General features: G+C 48.9%; 9 protein-coding genes across 9 annotated transcripts; 4 read left to right on the top strand and 5 right to left on the bottom strand.

The window, feature by feature from the left end:
- Window positions 1-914: 914 nt before the first annotated feature.
- On the top strand, window positions 915-1976 carry ASPGLDRAFT_30876 (trans-2-enoyl-CoA reductase (NADPH) TSC13; the record flags this gene model as incomplete). Its single annotated transcript, XM_022543985.1, has 3 exons — window positions 915-948; window positions 1006-1221; window positions 1294-1976. The coding sequence occupies 3 exons, from the start codon at window positions 915-917 to the stop codon at window positions 1974-1976; spliced, it is 933 nt and encodes a 310-aa protein (XP_022405811.1).
- Window positions 1977-2360: 384 nt separating this feature from the next.
- Window positions 2361-3444, bottom strand: ASPGLDRAFT_30875 (putative alpha-1,6-mannosyltransferase subunit; the record flags this gene model as incomplete). The annotated part of the gene is made up of 3 exons (XM_022543984.1): window positions 2361-2591; window positions 2658-3091; window positions 3156-3444. The coding sequence occupies 3 exons, from the start codon at window positions 3442-3444 to the stop codon at window positions 2361-2363; spliced, it is 954 nt and encodes a 317-aa protein (XP_022405810.1).
- A 984-nt stretch (window positions 3445-4428) lies between these two features.
- Window positions 4429-5179, bottom strand: ASPGLDRAFT_41090 (uncharacterized protein). Its single transcript, XM_022545336.1, has one exon. The coding sequence runs from the start codon at window positions 4963-4965 to the stop codon at window positions 4735-4737; it is 231 nt and encodes a 76-aa protein (XP_022405809.1). The 5' UTR covers window positions 4966-5179; the 3' UTR covers window positions 4429-4734.
- Window positions 5180-5752: 573 nt separating this feature from the next.
- ASPGLDRAFT_41089 (uncharacterized protein) lies at window positions 5753-5989 on the top strand. Its single transcript, XM_022545335.1, has one exon. It carries the CDS (start codon window positions 5774-5776, stop codon window positions 5933-5935), a length of 162 nt encoding a protein of 53 aa, XP_022405808.1. The 5' UTR covers window positions 5753-5773; the 3' UTR covers window positions 5936-5989.
- Window positions 5990-6746: 757 nt separating this feature from the next.
- On the bottom strand, window positions 6747-7620 carry ASPGLDRAFT_204820 (mitochondrial 54S ribosomal protein bL28m). Its single transcript, XM_022543058.1, has one exon. It carries the CDS (start codon window positions 7488-7490, stop codon window positions 6852-6854), a length of 639 nt encoding a protein of 212 aa, XP_022405807.1. The 5' UTR covers window positions 7491-7620; the 3' UTR covers window positions 6747-6851.
- Window positions 7621-7681: 61 nt separating this feature from the next.
- rvb1 (RuvB family ATP-dependent DNA helicase pontin) lies at window positions 7682-9610 on the top strand. The gene is made up of 4 exons (XM_022545334.1): window positions 7682-7980; window positions 8052-8271; window positions 8326-8873; window positions 8933-9610. Exons 1-4 carry the CDS (start codon window positions 7837-7839, stop codon window positions 9392-9394), a joined length of 1374 nt encoding a protein of 457 aa, XP_022405806.1. The 5' UTR covers window positions 7682-7836; the 3' UTR covers window positions 9395-9610.
- On the bottom strand, window positions 9610-11226 carry ASPGLDRAFT_115543 (uncharacterized protein; the record flags this gene model as incomplete). The annotated part of the gene is made up of 3 exons (XM_022539698.1): window positions 9610-10170; window positions 10222-10958; window positions 11013-11226. The coding sequence occupies 3 exons, from the start codon at window positions 11224-11226 to the stop codon at window positions 9610-9612; spliced, it is 1512 nt and encodes a 503-aa protein (XP_022405805.1).
- An 868-nt stretch (window positions 11227-12094) lies between these two features.
- ASPGLDRAFT_204524 (v-SNARE protein VTI1) lies at window positions 12095-13244 on the top strand. Its single transcript, XM_022543057.1, has 2 exons — window positions 12095-12840; window positions 12901-13244. Exons 1-2 carry the CDS (start codon window positions 12254-12256, stop codon window positions 12986-12988), a joined length of 675 nt encoding a protein of 224 aa, XP_022405804.1. The 5' UTR covers window positions 12095-12253; the 3' UTR covers window positions 12989-13244.
- ASPGLDRAFT_62715 (uncharacterized protein) lies at window positions 13230-15836 on the bottom strand (the record flags this gene model as incomplete). Its single annotated transcript, XM_022548567.1, has 2 exons — window positions 13230-14217; window positions 15160-15836. The coding sequence occupies 2 exons, from the start codon at window positions 15834-15836 to the stop codon at window positions 13230-13232; spliced, it is 1665 nt and encodes a 554-aa protein (XP_022405803.1).
- Window positions 15837-15980: the final 144 nt, after the last annotated feature.

The following is a 15980-nucleotide window of genomic DNA, read 5'->3' as shown; positions in this document are numbered from 1 at the left end:
ACCAGTCTGTCAGAATAAAACTGAAAAAAAACAGGGCAATCTGCAGCGGATGGTCCGCTGTGGCTCAGCAATCGTCCTACTGGATGCAGTAGTGGCAATAGTGCCAATTGTAATCATTGACGCACGATTCGGCCACAAGACACAGGTATGGGGCAATGGTACTTGTACGTAGTTACTGTATTGGGCTGCTGGAGTAGTTAACTGTGCCTGATGCAGAGGGCCGTGCTTCCGTTTACCCATCAAGTCCCGTAACTAGACGAGTTGATCATCAGGGTTCGTCTTAGTATTCCGGTTATCGGTCATGGAATAGTGTCACTATCAAAAGACAGGAGCCGCATAGTACGCCGTCCAGCAAGAGTCGGGGTTCTCATGTTGTGACCGACAATTCTAATATTAGTGAGCCTCCTTGTGGAATGTCAGACTAAGAATAAGCAAAGTCTGAATGGTCGCCAGGCTGAGACCGGAATGGAATTGCCGTAACTAGCTCATCACTGCTTAACTAGTTATCCATTCAGCTGAATAATTGTCATCGTCGTTTTTGCTTCTTTCAAGCTATTTCTATCCTTGGGTCCATTGCCTCGGTAGAGGCATGATAGTACTAGCATGGATGGAGTCATCAGAGCTAGGATACGAGGCTTATTAACCTATGACCATATCTCAAATGGAAAAAAGAAACGATCTGGGGATGACAGGAAGGGTTGCCTTGCTGTCTTGTCTGCAGCAGCGTTGGAGGAATGCGTTCCTCGTACATAAGTACAGTGCGGTTTTTATGGCCTGAGGAAACTAAATCACGTGGCTCATCGGGGACCGAGGTGCCTGAGTTAGCCGGTGATGGAACGCCCACGGTGTTATTTTCATTCGTAGGACGTACCTGGCACGCGGCATCAAGGGGATAATTTGAGTTCCAATTCCAAATGACATCGGTCACATTGAAGGTTGAATCACGGGGTATGAGACCAATTACCTGTATAGTGTTCGGAAATTGGGAATACTAACACTTGGTAGGAAAGCCCATCAAGGCGCTGCCCAAGGAAATTCGGGTCAGCCCTGATGCTTCTGCCCAGGAAATTTACAGCCGGCTCGCGACTGCGTCCAATTTCGATATCCATCGTTTGAGAATCACCAAGTCAAGCGACCGCAGTGTGGTGCCCAATGCGAAGGACAGTACAGTCAACGATGCCGGACTCCAGGACCAGAGCGTGATCCAGGTTAAAGACCTAGGTGCGTGGAATATCGAGCTTAGACCCAATGCTTTCCAAAGCTTGTTCTAACACTCTCTCTTTCTCCGCACAGGCCCTCAGATCGGATGGCGGACCGTGTTCATCATTGAATATCTCGGCCCTCTCTTGATCCCCGCCCTCTTCCTCTTCCCTCTGCGGCCGTACATCTACTACAACTTCGATCAGCCTCTCCCTAACCCCTCCGATTCCCAACTCCTGGTCTGTGCCCTTCTGAGCGTCCACTTCTTGAAACGCGAGTTCGAAACGATCTTCATCCACCGCTTCAGCAATGCCACCATGCCGGCCCGCAACATCTTCAAGAACAGTGCTCACTACTGGCTCCTAGCAGGCTTCAACATCGCCTACTGGGCCTTCCGTCCAGATGCGACTGCGGCAACCGACACCCCCAACGAGAATCTCCGGTATACGGGCCTGGGCCTCTTCGCCTTTTCGGAGCTGGCCAACTTGAACGCCCACTTGGTCCTGCGCAACCTGCGCCGCGCGGGTACCACCGAGCGGGGTATCCCATCCGGCTTTGGATTTGGTCTGGTCACTTGCCCTAACTACCTGTTTGAGATCCTCGCGTGGGTTGGTGTCTACCTGGTCAGTGGATTGAGCTGGAGTGTTCTGTTCTTCATTGCTGTGGGCGGTGGACAAATGGCTGTCTGGGCTGCCAAGAAGGAGCGCCGCTACCGCAAGGAATTCGGTGACAAGTACAAGCGCAAGAGCTTTGTCATGCTCCCTGGAATTTTTTAAACGCGGAGCAAGCAGGGCGCGATAACGAAGCGTCGCCGTCTTTGCGAAAGAACCTATATCTTCGTGATCAGAGCGGCGGATGATATTTAAATACCCCAATCTCCAGCTCTTGTTGGATTGGGGTTTGGTCAGGGAGTTCCAATGCTATTGGACCCGGTCTTCATGGCTTCTAGCCTGTACGAATGTGATTATTACAGAGAAGACTTATGATTTCTAGATATACTTAATGAATGTTGTACTACGTGAAACGGATATTATGTTAAGCTAAGTGCAAATCTCAACATAACTCCAATACCTAAACGCCCGGCATATCAAAATAAACAAGCAAACGTTGCACAACCCCTTTTCAGATGCAAACTCCGGTCTGCCAGATAGCGAAACCATTCATTCATCGTCCACTTTCTTTTCCCACCAATCATAGTAAAGCTCCATTTCTTTATCACAGCTTCGCACGGGATCGCTTTCGCAGCCATGAAATCGAATGACAAAGTCACCATCCCTATAGATTCCATCTGCGCTGACGCCCGGAGAATCTTTGCTGTAGGCATTGATGGTCCGCTGGGGAACCAGCGCCAACCTAGCCAGGATCGTCGGGTGCCATTGAACGATATGGTCCTGTTAGAAACGAGTAATATGTGAGCCATAAATACAGGCAAGAAGAATTGTCCAAGTGCCACATACCAAGGCATGTGTCTCTGCTTTCACAAAGTTATAGTTCCGATACAATGGATTGAACCAAACATCGAGGAAGAAGTTCGCAAACTCCCCTTGTCGAATCACAAAGCTCCCAGTACTCAAGTCCGCATCGTCGATAGTGAAGACAAGCTCTATATCCTTCGAGGTGAGGTGCGGGAGGGTCTTGACGACGCTATTTGGCGGTATGACAGGAACGTTCTTGAGCATTAACGACTCGAGGCGGTTTTTGCCTAGGATATGCGATTCCAAGGATTTGGAAGGTTCCATAATCAAGGCATGAGGGCTCAAATGGTAGAAATAAGCTGAGTGGGGGTGAAGCGTCATGGCATGACGGAGAGCAGGGACCATGGCCCAGCTTCGCGGGGCATTGTCAAGCGTAGATTCGTAGTCAGAGACATCCGCGAAGAAATTCGTATAGCCTATTCGTGAAGCGAATTGTAAGCTAATTGGAAGCTTTATAGTAGAAGAGCTTCAATAGCCTACCATGCTGTTTGACATAGTCTTCCCTGTTCTTCTTAATCCGGTGGATGTACTTCTCGCTCAACGCCGCGCGATCCAAGACTGTCACAATAACGATCCCTGAGGTTCCTGCAGGTACGAACGAAGTTATACTCGACGATCGGAGATAAGAGAAGATACAAAAGAGAGAAATGACCGCAAGACCTATTACTGCGGCCACCTTGAGCTGTCTCCGGCGTTGATACGAGAGTCGAGAACGGCCGCTACTATGTAGCGGAAGAGTGCCGCCCCGAGGAGGTAACGCGAACTGCATAGCGCGAGATCAATCCCCCAGCAATTCGATACTGGGTGACTGCAAAGATAATTGGAAGATTTTGTTATCTGCATGGTAACTTGATGCTTTAGGACTGATGTCTGGTGTCGCATCCGAATCGGGCAATGAGCGACGGATTAGAGTCGGCCCGGTTTTGCTCTATGGTATTGTATGGCATTGTATGGCTACACAGGTTGGACATCTCATCTTTGGAATGATATATACGAAAGAGCACTAATACCCTCAGGACGGACTTTGGTCTTTCAGCATTGCTATGCATAACATAGTGCACTGACAATTCATTCAGTTCGCCGGAACTGGTGTATATATATCGAAGTGCCCAGGGCAAAGAAAGGTGTCTTCTGAAAACAATCAATAAAGTATGCGGTATTCCCGAATCGATTTCGCTTTGCACAGCGCATGCAGTTTATTGAAGAAACCATACTCATACTCCATTGACGTGGCCTTGAGGAATTAGGCCTTCAAGTGGAAATAGATCTCCGTTATGCTGCATACTTGTACATGTCATTCAGTTGCAGGGTTTCTGCAACTCCTAAGAAGCCCTAAGATAGAGATTGACGTTTCTCCAAGTACCATGATGCTCCGAAATGCACGTCCTTGCAACTAAGCAACACTTTAATTCACGTATCACTAGATGCCTCACATCAATGAGCCCAGCTAAAAACAGCAGCCTGTCTCAAGCCTGCTGTTGGGCTCTCATGATAGGCTATTCTCGCAATGATTGAGAGGAGAGACTGCATTGCATTAAATTAGTGCATTCAACTCTATGCATATTGCTGGCTGAAGGAAGCAGTCGACCAGAGGAGATTCAGCTCGCCGCTTCTGCTATGAATTCAGGTGAGAGAGAAACATGGATACGCTACGTAATCCTTAGAAACATCTACAGTATATATTATATGCTGGGAAAGTACAATATCAGCCTCCCGCATCTCAGACAGGATTGAATTTTGACAATTTGAAGTTGATCGAAGTAAACTAAAGCGGAAAAAGATGGACGACCTTGTCACGAAAGTTATACAGGCTCTGGCAAAGTTGGATCTAGGATACAAAGTGTCTGGCTCGAAGCGACGACTTCAATGAGTTGGTATCCATTGCGCATGCTCCATCTTTCATCAAGCACGCTACAGCAAAATTGCCCAACTTCCAGGATTATATTGACGACCCCGAGCACAACTGGGCCAAGCAATTACACGATGCTCCAATTGACAATGACGTGCTAGACACACTTGCCTGGTCTGTTATGTATGTTCTGCAACAGCCCCTAGGATATCATCCGCAGCTGACAAGAGCAGATCCGGATAGGACCTCGTTAACCAGCATTGTATGGTGTTGAGTGAACAAAAGATGGAACGGACTATGACATAAAGCTGTGGAAGGGGGTGAGAGACAAAGCCATAGCACTCCCAATGCGTCACGAGCTTTCTTCAACGATTGCAAGACAATGATCCTATTTCTGATGGACTCCAAGCACGACAGATATAAACGGCCTTTACCAGGCATTTGAGGTCTCGTCGACACAGGAATTGGCGAATCAGATGTTCAGCACGCCAAGCTATTTCGGAAATTCCCTACCCGCGGCATTCAAGAAGATAGGAGGTTTGAGACGAAGCTTTAGTAAGATGCCAAAGGCGATGGAGAAGGTGCAGAATGATATTCGAACCAACCAACCTACCAAATGGCCCAAATTGAAAAAGGCCTGGGGAGCGATCAACGTCTGTGTCAGCTTAGCGTAAGTGTTTTTTGTTTACTTCCTCAGAACCATACTTGAGACTGACATCTGCTCCCACACAGGATGCAAGGACACCAGCTTTACACCTCGATTAAAGCTCTCATGGACTGGGACAACCCCAGTCCCGACGAAAAGAGACAGGCTGTCATACAGGTGTTGAATTCTGTCTTTATACCTGTTGACACTATCAAGTCTGCAATGGTAGAGTTGAAGGAAGCGGGCGTTAACTTGTCGAAGATCCGGAAGGCCTGTGGAAAATGGATCCGGAATATGGGAGGTAAGATGCCCAAGGAGCAGACCAACGGTCCCCAAGGAGAACAAGTCAATGCCATCAACGACGAAGGCCTAGCAAGGGTCAACGCAGAGGCTCCAGAAGATTCTACTGTTGAGCTTCAGATGGGTCGCATCGTGACAGAAGCCGATGCCGAAGAACGTTTATCAGCACGGCTCTTTTAATTTGAAGAAGGGTGGTCCATTGGCTTCAACAGCATCCTTACTCTGTTCAACACTGCCATCCTTGGATCGATGATTCAACAGGTCAAGAACGAATGGGGACACGAAAAGCCTGGAATCATCGCCATGGATATTATCACTATGGCGAGTGTTGCCTTGCAGATGGCAGTGAATCTCACTCAGATTGCGTTGATTGGGTTTGGTATTGAGAGCGCCATTATTCCGGATGTCGGGCTTGCTGTCGCCATCGTTGGTATTGTCATGACCATCCTCGAGTATGTTCTGTAGATTACATCTCTCTGTCCCTGCATCTGGCTAACCATGTGTTAGATGGGTCATCCCACATACCCCTCCGCCTGACCCCGTCGAGGACTACATCAGCAGTAAAGTCGAGACAATGACCAAGGATTTGAACGTCCGACCCCAGGCGCTTCTCACGTACGAAGTCAGCCCCAACATCGCACTCAATTCCAACTCCGCTCAGATTAAAATTACCATCAGCAACAAGACCGACGACGCCCTCAAATTTAAATCTCTCAATATTCGTCTGGAGGTTGGCGATACTGCGACAGCTATGTTCAAGAAACCCCAAATTGGCGATAACAAGGAAGTTGCGGCGAACAAGACGACTATCATGTTGCACCGAAGGACAGATTCAACATAAAAGGAAACCCGGCTATCGTTGATTGCAAAAATCGAATTCTGCTCCAGACGTACATCCCCGGTGACGAGAAGTCCTTGTCGGTTAACAATTCGTTCACGATCACCATTAGCGGTACTACCAATTCGACATCTGGTTCGGCTGGCGTGACAATCGATGAGCGATTGGACCGTCCGGATGGACGGGCATCATCCGATGTTTCTGGAACCTGGAAAGTAACGAAGTCCTGAGATATTGGATCCATTCCTTCTTTCCACTGCTTGTGATTATGGCGGTAGCTAATTGACAAGAACGTCATGGAGATCCAGAAATACCATTGAGAATATAAGTACATACATCAAAGGGCCTAATAAACATGTAAACCCAAACAAATGTAACAGTTTCCGGGTAATTGTTTCCACCCTATCCTGCAAAAGCCCAAACACGCTTCATACGGTCGTGGACAGCATTTGTCGAAATAGTAATACAGACGCCTATCCGATTGTCGCCGGAATTTTGAGAACCGTTCGATCATTCACGTTATGTCTCCGTCAAGAGAGCCGATTAGTACAGCTTCTCGTTGTAAATTGGCTGCGTTTCGTCCTTGATGTTGGTCTTGTCCTCGCCCTTCGCTTGCGCCTCAGCCTCCTTTTGCTTCACGAACTCCTCAAAGGACTGAGGCTCCGGTAATCCCAGTCGTTTCCTCTCCTCCCGGAATTGCTCTTGAATCTTCGGAGTCTGCATCAACTGCCATCTCAATTGCCATCCGAAAATACCCATCTCCCTCACACGGCCCGGCCGGTCGTCCAAAAGGTAGTTGTCGAGTCCACCAGACTTTCTGATAGTCCGCAGTGCTTTCCGTGTGATCTTGATAAACACGAAGTCCTCTAGCGCATCGCTCCAAAGCTTCTTTCGCCGGACGTTCGGTTTCCACATGCGTCGGGTCTTGCCCTCATTTCGCCCTTGCGAGATCTTGTTTCCGAACTGGATCATCGCACCCCCATACAATCCTGTATTCGATTGCTTGTAGACATAGTTCGGGCCGCAGGGATAAGGAGGAATGTAGTCGGGTAGTGTCTTCGTCTTTTGAGCGGCGGTAGTCGTGGAGAATGAGCGAGTGGAGGATGTTAACGAGAGGTTGCGGAAGGCCGCAGAGAGCGAGAACGGGAGGGACATGGTGGACCGGGTCTGTAATCCTGCCATTGTGTCGGATAAGCAGCTATGGCATGACAGGAAGCCCAAAGAAACCGGAGAAGGTCGTTCAATTGACGGAGAGAGAGTGGTTGGTTCGAAAGAATTTGGGCGGGCTCACCGCCTGGAAGATAACGGTATTTTATTCGCCGATTCTGGTTTGCGCGCCGTGAATTTCGGCCAGAAGCATATTGCATTATCACCTTCTCTCAAGCTCGTTCGTTGTCTTTTGTTCTGCTACTCTTTTCTTACGGGGTTGTATCTCTTTTATCCTGCTCCTCTGTATCTCTATTTACCTACTCTACCCCAACCTACATACCTTTTCGTGGCTCGCGAGTGAGGCCGCAATCCCTTCACAATGGTCCAGATCAGCGAGGTGAAGGGCAATTCGCGCGAGAACCGGACAGCAGCCCATACGCACATTAGGGGTCTTGGTTTGCGCTCGGATGGTACACCAGAACAATCTGGCGATGGATTCATTGGACAGGCCGCTGCCCGTGAGGTTCGCGACACCGTTCCCTTGAGCTTTGTTCTCTACGACGATTTCAGCTAACTGGGGATGCTTCCGTCTAGGCATGCGGTGTCGTGGTAGACTTGATCAAGGCGAAGAAGATGGCTGGTCGAGCTGTTCTTCTTGCAGGTGGACCTGGAACCGGAAAGACAGCGCTTGCTCTCGCCGTATCGCAGGAGCTGGGAACCAAGGTCCCGTTCTGTCCGATCGTTGGCAGTGAGATCTATTCTGCTGAAGTCAAGAAGACTGAGGCACTTATGGAGAACTTTCGGAGAGCGATTGGTATGAGTGGTAATCAGAATCTACGGTTTGGACGGAGGGGTTAACAGTCTCTAGGTTTGCGAGTGCGCGAAACCAAGGAAGTATACGAAGGCGAAGTCACAGAACTCACACCCGAGGAAACCGAAAACCCGCTGGGAGGATATGGGCGGACCATCAGTCATTTGATCATTGGGTTGAAGTCGGCCAAGGGCACCAAGAAACTGCGTCTCGACCCTAGTATCTACGAAGCGATCCAGAAGGAGCGAGTCACCGTTGGAGACGTTATCTACATCGAGGCCAACACCGGAGCTTGCAAGCGAGTCGGGCGATCGGATGCCTATGCGACCGAGTTCGACCTTGAGGCGGAGGAATACGTGCCCGTGCCGAAGGGAGAAGTCCACAAGAAGAAGGAAATTGTCCAGGATGTGACGCTACATGACTTGGATATGGCCAACGCTCGGCCACAGGGTGGACAGGATGTTATGAGTATGATGGGACAGCTTATGAAACCGAAGAAGACGGAGATCACGGACAAGCTGCGCCAGGAGATAAACAAGGTGGTCAACCGCTACATCGACCAGGGTGTTGCTGAGCTTGTCCCTGGTGTTCTTTTCATTGATGAGGTATGTGACATGACACCATCCGTATCATGTATCTTTGCTAACAACCGCGATCTCTCCAGGTCCACATGCTTGACATCGAATGCTTCACTTACCTGAACCGGGCCCTCGAATCCTCCATCTCCCCCATCGTTATTCTCGCCTCAAACCGTGGAAACACCGTCATCCGTGGCACCGACGACATTACCGCGGCGCACGGCATTCCTTCTGACCTCCTTGCCCGACTCCTCATCATCCCCACTCAGCCTTACGCCCCCGAAGAGATCAAGACCATTATCCGGTTGCGTGCAAAGATCGAAGGCCTCAACATCACCGATCCTGCGTTGGAGAAGGTTGCAGAGCATGGCAGCAAGATCAGCATGCGGTATGCTCTGCAATTGCTGACCCCTGCTAGTATCCTTGCGCGGGTAAACGGTCGGCCAGGAGGAATCGAGGAGGCCGATGTGGCAGAGTGCGAGGATCTGTTCCTCGATGCCAAGCGGAGCGCTTCGATTGTGAACAAGGACAGTGGGAGTTTCCTGTGATTTCGGGCGATGATAATGCTGGCAAGTTGTGATGGGAGACAAATCTGAATTAGTTGTATACCACGTTTGATGCGCGAGTTTATTTCAGGGACTGGAAAAAGCGAAGGTTTCCTTATCTTAAGAAACAGGTTTACGTTAATGTCAACTATTGTACGGAGTTTCAGCTTTATTTTCTTGATATAAACATAAAACCATATAAGAAACGTCTATTTTATCTATCTTTTCCAAGTTCGATCTCTCGTTATCCAAACCCAAAAGAGCCTCAATAACACCAAAACTAACTCAGAAACTCTAGCATACACCCTTACCAACCCCAAAGCGGTAAGAACCAAATGATCCCTAATCCCCATAACCAACCAAGCCTCGGACTTCCCATTATCCAGGTCCCCTTGGTGCGACTCAACTTCAAACGGCACATCCGCACCTAGATGCTCCACCGCAACCCTCAGACCACCCGTAACAGCATCCTCAGAGAAGCCACGTCCTGTCCAAGTGCTGCAGTAACTCAATCCGTTCTCATTCTGGATGGATGATACACGACGGAGGGCGTGGAGGGTCGTAGTGCTGATTTCGGTATCGGTGAATTCCCAGACAGCCTGGACGAGGGTCGGATGCGGAGGGTTGAACGGGTTTACAGTGATGGAAATGGGACCGGCAAGAGTGGTTGAGATGTTTTGGAGGGTGTTTACGTTGTGGGTTAGGCAGGCTATTGGTGGTTGGTTGTTAAGGTTGTGGTCGGGAGATATAATGTAGTTATGGGGGGCGTTGGATATTGACTATGAAATTCAGCAAAGATGAGCACAAAAGCTAGGGGCTTGTATACTCACGGAATTGTCAGAATGCAAAACAGCAATGTTCTTCGTTATCCGTATATCTTGCAAGATCTCCCTCTCTTCAGCGCTCTTTGTTGGCTGGAGCAGCCGGATAGTCTCGTCGCTGTCAACAGCGAAAATAACATGATCAAAGTCCATCTTCTCGGAGTTGGAAGTGAAGATATTGTATCTCCCTTTCTCAGTTCTCTTGACTTTCTGAACCTTCGTCCCAAGATGGACCTTACTAGCAGGAAAGCTGCCTGCCATGCGTTGGACAAACTGACTGGCAGTTACATCCATACGCCGCCATGGTGTCGAGAACTTTCGAATGCGAAGCAGATCATGATCATGCAGGAAACGAGCTAAATCTCTAACTGAAAGACGTGGGAGGAATCGACCAGCGTTTGTAGCCCATAGTGTTGAGAGCAGAGGAGCCAGGTACTTATCCCGGAAACTGGACGAGAAGCCTTCATTGAACAGATAATCATAAGCATTTGAAGAATGTCGTGAGCGGTGCTGTGAGCTGAATAAAGCTCTATCTATTAGTATGTCCAGAGCCAAGTATTTGAGCCGGATGATATCAAACAGGATCCGATAGGTCTCTAAGCTGCAGAGACACCAGAGACGTAGCATCACGTTCTCCAAGATGCTGCATCCCCATTGGTATGAGTTGAGACCATCGGATGCACCAAAAATAATAGAAAACGGGGATGTAGATATCCCAAGACACCGCAGAAGCGAGACGAAATTGGCTATTCTTAGGTTAGTTGATCTCCATAAACCCAGTCTAACAGGGGGACACTGACGAGATGCCTCTATATTAAAACACGAGGATTGTGTATTCACATCGACTCGAGCCTCGTCATACTCAAAGGGTACTGTCTTGATACGTCCTCCCAATTCGGAAGAAGCCTCGAAGAGATGGACGTCGTGAACCGAATGTTGCAAAGCCCAAAAGCAGGTAACACCGGCGCAACCGCCTCCTATGACCGCAACCCGTTTGGGCTGTGGGAGTGGCATAGGTCTTATTTAGACAGAGTTCGAATATATCAACTGGAGCTCATCTGATGGTATACCACCGAGCTAAGCGGGGAAGCGGATAGCCACGATTGTATGTGAATTGGGTGTTCAAGTTCATGAACTAAGATTGGTTTTATATATCAATTCGACTTGAATAGTTGAATAACCTAAAAACGAGAAAATTGCTTTATAGAATTGTAATCATGGAATAATTAAATCGAGTGCTCATCGAACCTGTGCCGAGGGACTCGGAAGACAACCGCGCCTTCTCATGCCTTCTGTCGACCGAGGGAGAGGTTAGAGACAGTACAATGTAAGAATCGATAATAACGTGAACCGAATATTCCAATGTCTCCCAATATGTACTAAATGCTAACACGAGTTGTCATTTCCCTCGTGGAAATGATGTCAGGTGACATACTGAGTAAGCATTGGTAGATCAACTTATGGGGTTAGCAGTTGTTAGTTCAGGAGCTTCCATATCCATAACAAGCTTAAGGAAAAGGGGAAATGAGGCTAGATCATAGAGTGCTAGGGCCCAGGGTCTAGTGATTATTCGGGAATCTTCTGCAAGTATACTTGAATTGCAGCTGTATGCACATCTGACATCTTTCTACACTATTTTATGATCAGAACCACTGTAATGTTTATAGAACACCTAATACATAAAATCCTCGCAGAATGTTCATACTCAAGTCAGATAGAATAGACATCTTCACGATATGACCCCAGAAATCACGTGCCCGATAACTCCATTATCGCCGGTCGGTCTGGGAATCCGCCGGCCTCCTTCCTCTCCTTTTCTACGCCTCCAACTGATGAATCATTTCAGGGTCTCCTGTTGATATCATCTTTTATCCTATAGACCGACAGCTGTGATTGCGACGCTGAACGCTTCCTGCATTCTCCGGGTAAAGACATACTGCCTGTCCGCCCCAGATCGGGTACATAGACCGGCTTATCAGGACCATACCAATCAACCATTCACCTCCAGATCGAAGCTATTCACCCCAGATAGACCACCACAATGTCCAACCCTCTAGACACCGACGCGGGCTCCGAGCTCTTCAGCAGCTACGAAACCGAACTCAAACTCCTGCAGGCAGACCTAAACCAGAAACTCGACCAGATCGCAGAGGCGAGTGGGGAACAAAGGAAGTCCGCCATCAGCCAAGCCGAGCGCGCAATGGACGAAGCCACAGAACTCCTCGACCAGATGCGCATGGAGAAGCAGAACATCCCCTCCGCGTCGCGCTCAAAGGTCAACATGCGGTTCCGCAACTACGCCACCGAAATCGACGAGTCGAAGCGCAAGCTCAAGTCGCTGTCGGATGATCGTAAGGCGCTGTTTGGGGATCGGTACACGGATGATCCGCAGGATGAGCATTTGGAGCAGAGGCAGCAGTTGTTGAGTGGGACGGAGCGGTTGGAGCGCAGCTCGGCGAGGTTGCAGAATAGTCAGCGGCTTGCGTTGGAGACGGAGGATATTGGTCGGGGTACGTTGGCGGATTTGAATCAGCAACGGGAGATGATTGAACATACGCGGTCGGGGTTGCAACAGAGTGAGGGCTATGTTGATACTAGTATCAAGACGTTGCGGGGAATGGCCCGTAGGTAATGATCCCCTTGCCATACGAGGAGCTTGCCAGATCTGATATGCTGACCTGTGTTTAGGATGGCTACGAATCGGCTGATCACGATTGCGATCATTACCGTTCTGGTTCTTTTGATTTTTGCCGTTATCTACAGCAAGTTCCATTAGCGTTGTCCGGCAGGCGTTGATACAGGTTTATTTTTATCGCTCTTGTTATGTGAATTACACACCGTCCATCTTGTTTGAATTGCAGGCACTCTACGAATCCACTTGTATGATAGCGTTTATCAGCTTAATACTCCGATGTTGCAGTTGAATCGCGTTGCTTTATTCAATCATCGATCTCTTAACAGAAGCAGGGGTATCATTGCGCAAAGATAATCTAAACATAAATGCCAGCAACCAAGTCCTAATTCATAATCCTCATAGCCCCAAACGCAGCATTAACAACCACCCCCACAAACACCGCCAACCCCTTCCTCCAACTCCAAACCCCCTCCTCCCTCCTCAACCACATCGCACACCCCATAGGCCAAAAGAACCCCATCACCGTACCCCAAAGCATATCATCAATAGCCCCTCGTGAACCAGTCCCGAAGCTCCCATCATCATCCCCATCACCCCCAGCACCACCACCGCCGACCCCAGTCCCCATAGTGCCGGATCCAGTCGTCGTCCCTTCATCTAGCCATCGGTCTTCGAGCTCGCGCAGCTCCGCACTACTAGGCATCGTATCCGGCGTACGGGAGACAGATTGAACAGCCATGAACTGCGAGCGGAGGGCTGTCACCTCCGCGGCGGTGAAGCCTGCAGTGAGCAGACGGTCGAAACCGCGTGGTGCGGGCGTTGTTGTTGAAACTTGCCGTTTTTGTTTCTCTTCTTGTTGCTTCGCTTCATACTCATCACCGGAACCATCTTGTCTCTTCCGTAGAAGCGTCGATGCGGCAGCCGCTTCTTCTGCTAGATCTGATTCCGAGAGGATGATATCTCCGATCGAGCAGTGTATATAAACCCGCGGCTGTTCGCGGACTGGCTCCTTGCCCTTATCCTTCTTTGCGCTTTCATATTTGTTGGCCTTCGGGGGCGGCGGCGACGGTAATCTCAATGATATCGCCAGCGCGGTGGCATCTTCGAGACCGCGTCCGGCATAGATAAGACGGAGGCGATGCGTCGAGAGATCGGAGGGTAGATGTGTGCGGATTGATTGCTTGAGGCCTGCGGCTGTGGTGGTTTCGGGGGTTGGGATGTCGAGGTAGAGGTCTGATATTGAAGCAGAGAAGCGGATCGTAAGGAGGAGGTTTGCGTTTGTATTGCGTTCGGGTTCGGATTCGGATTCGGGGGTTAAGGTGTCATTGTCTTTTGGGATGAAATAGGGGAAGGACATGGTTGTCTGAGAGCTTCCCCAGAGATGTATCTGGTTATAGAACCAGTTGATGGTTGATGCTATCGCCGTTTATCGCCGCGGCTAGTAACTATGATATGGCGATGATGACTCAGCTCATTATTGAACCACTGCTTCCTAAACGCTGCTGCTGAACCTACTAGATGCTAGTTCTGTTAAGAGAATTGAATAGCTAATCACATTCAGAATATTATTGTATTATATGGTCTTCTACAGAAGATGTGGTTTTGGCGTGGTTTTACGGCCAAGATCTTCAGATCCGAATAAAAAACATTGGACAACACATGTAACATAGTAATTTGGTATCATTCTATATGACTGGAATGCCAATCTTTATGGGTGATTAATTTACACAAAGGAAACCACATGGTCCCGAGGTAGTAAGCGACGGTTTTTGTGCGGTTGCTGCGGAAAGACGACCGGAAAGACGACCCGCACATGAACAGACCGATCGTTTTCCTCGGAAAACCCCATGACCATATCACAAATCACAAGAAATCCTATCCACAATCCCACCACCCAGAAAATCCAACAAAGTAAACGTGTAAATAATCATGCTTTCGTTGGTCTGCATCTGTACTGTAAATGCGCCATCAATTGTAGGGCATTGCCACCGAGGTCAACTGACTGACGTAGAACCCGACATGCGAGGGCGTGGGGGCGAAGTGAACGAAGGTATATCGCAGAACGGGGGAATTGTGCACTCCCAAAATCAATGTGGTATATCGGACAATGTACAGAGAAAATATGTAACCCAAAAAGCCTTGCCGTAAAACGCCGTCCGATGCATTCGGGAATGAAAAGATCAAGTCAAAAAGAAAGTCATCGAGAATCGTATTTTTCCGGCTTAGACCATGAAGGATTCACCGCAGCCGCACGATTCCTCTGTTTTGAGGTGTTAGTTACCGTTCGTTAATCTCCAAATTGAAGTAGGAACTTACTGATGTTGGGGTTGCGGAAAACGAATCTCTGGCTCAGCTTGTCCTGTTGCCAATCCATTTCACTCCCGATGATACTGAACAGCGCCTTGCTGTCAATCAGGACCTTGATACCATCTTGTTCCACAACCTCGTCAAAGGTACCGGGCTTCTCTACATATTCGAGGTGGTATGCGAGACCAGAGCAGCCCTTGTTCTTCACGCCGACACGAATGAATTTGGGGTCCGGTTGAGCAACTAATTTACGTAGTTGTTCAATTGCTATAGGCGTGACTTTCATGGCGGCCTTGCGAGGGCGCAACTTTCTTCTCGGCTTCTCGGCGGGCTTCTTGGCGGATGACTCTACAGGCTTGGGTTGCTGTGCCTCTTTCTCTCTCAGGCTCACATTAGGCGACATGACTGATTGCTGCTTCTGTTGTGTCATGTTCTCGAGGTTGGGAGGGTAGTCGGCTGAGATGGAAGTGTCGGGAACGCCAGCGTTTCGGGGGAAGGGGAAGGAAGTCGGTAGCGAGTGAGGACGGTAGGCTGAAGCGGTTTGCATATCACGCTTTGACGAGGTGTATAGGCGCCCACACGACGAGAAAGTCCGAAGACTCTGGCTAGACGGCTTGCTCACGTATCTGAGCATGGTGGCGGATGATGTCACCGGAGAGTGAACAGCTCTGCAGAATGACATGGTGTGGGAGGGAAAATATATAGAAGCAGTGAAATAGTAATAAACAGTGTCTTTCAATTGTCAAAATCAATTATTTATCTTCATATGAACGTCGTGGAAGGGTTCATGTAGTGAGTAAGAAGAGTTGTTGTTAGGAGATGGAGC

The sequence above is a fragment of the Aspergillus glaucus genome (genome assembly GCF_001890805.1).
Source record: "Aspergillus glaucus CBS 516.65 unplaced genomic scaffold ASPGLscaffold_1, whole genome shotgun sequence".
Classification (NCBI taxonomy): Eukaryota; Fungi; Ascomycota; class Eurotiomycetes; order Eurotiales; family Aspergillaceae; genus Aspergillus; species Aspergillus glaucus.
Note: the sequence above shows the minus strand (reverse complement) of the source record. Positions and strands in the feature narration are given on the sequence as shown.

Coding starts and splice junctions, on each gene's coding strand:
- ASPGLDRAFT_41090 (XM_022545336.1), bottom strand. CDS start 4,965: ATGCCTGGTAAAGGCCGTTTATATCTGTCGTGCTTGGAGTCCATCAGA.
- ASPGLDRAFT_41089 (XM_022545335.1), top strand. CDS start 5,774: ATGGATATTATCACTATGGCGAGTGTTGCCTTGCAGATGGCAGTGAAT.
- ASPGLDRAFT_204820 (XM_022543058.1), bottom strand. CDS start 7,490: ATGGCAGGATTACAGACCCGGTCCACCATGTCCCTCCCGTTCTCGCTC.
- rvb1 (XM_022545334.1), top strand. CDS start 7,837: ATGGTCCAGATCAGCGAGGTGAAGGGCAATTCGCGCGAGAACCGGACA. Junction 8,272..8,325: donor GAACTTTCGGAGAGCGATTG/GTATGAGTGGTA, acceptor AACAGTCTCTAG/GTTTGCGAGTGCGCGAAACC. Junction 8,874..8,932: donor GTGTTCTTTTCATTGATGAG/GTATGTGACATG, acceptor CGATCTCTCCAG/GTCCACATGCTTGACATCGA.
- ASPGLDRAFT_204524 (XM_022543057.1), top strand. CDS start 12,254: ATGTCCAACCCTCTAGACACCGACGCGGGCTCCGAGCTCTTCAGCAGC. Junction 12,841..12,900: donor TTGCGGGGAATGGCCCGTAG/GTAATGATCCCC, acceptor ACCTGTGTTTAG/GATGGCTACGAATCGGCTGA.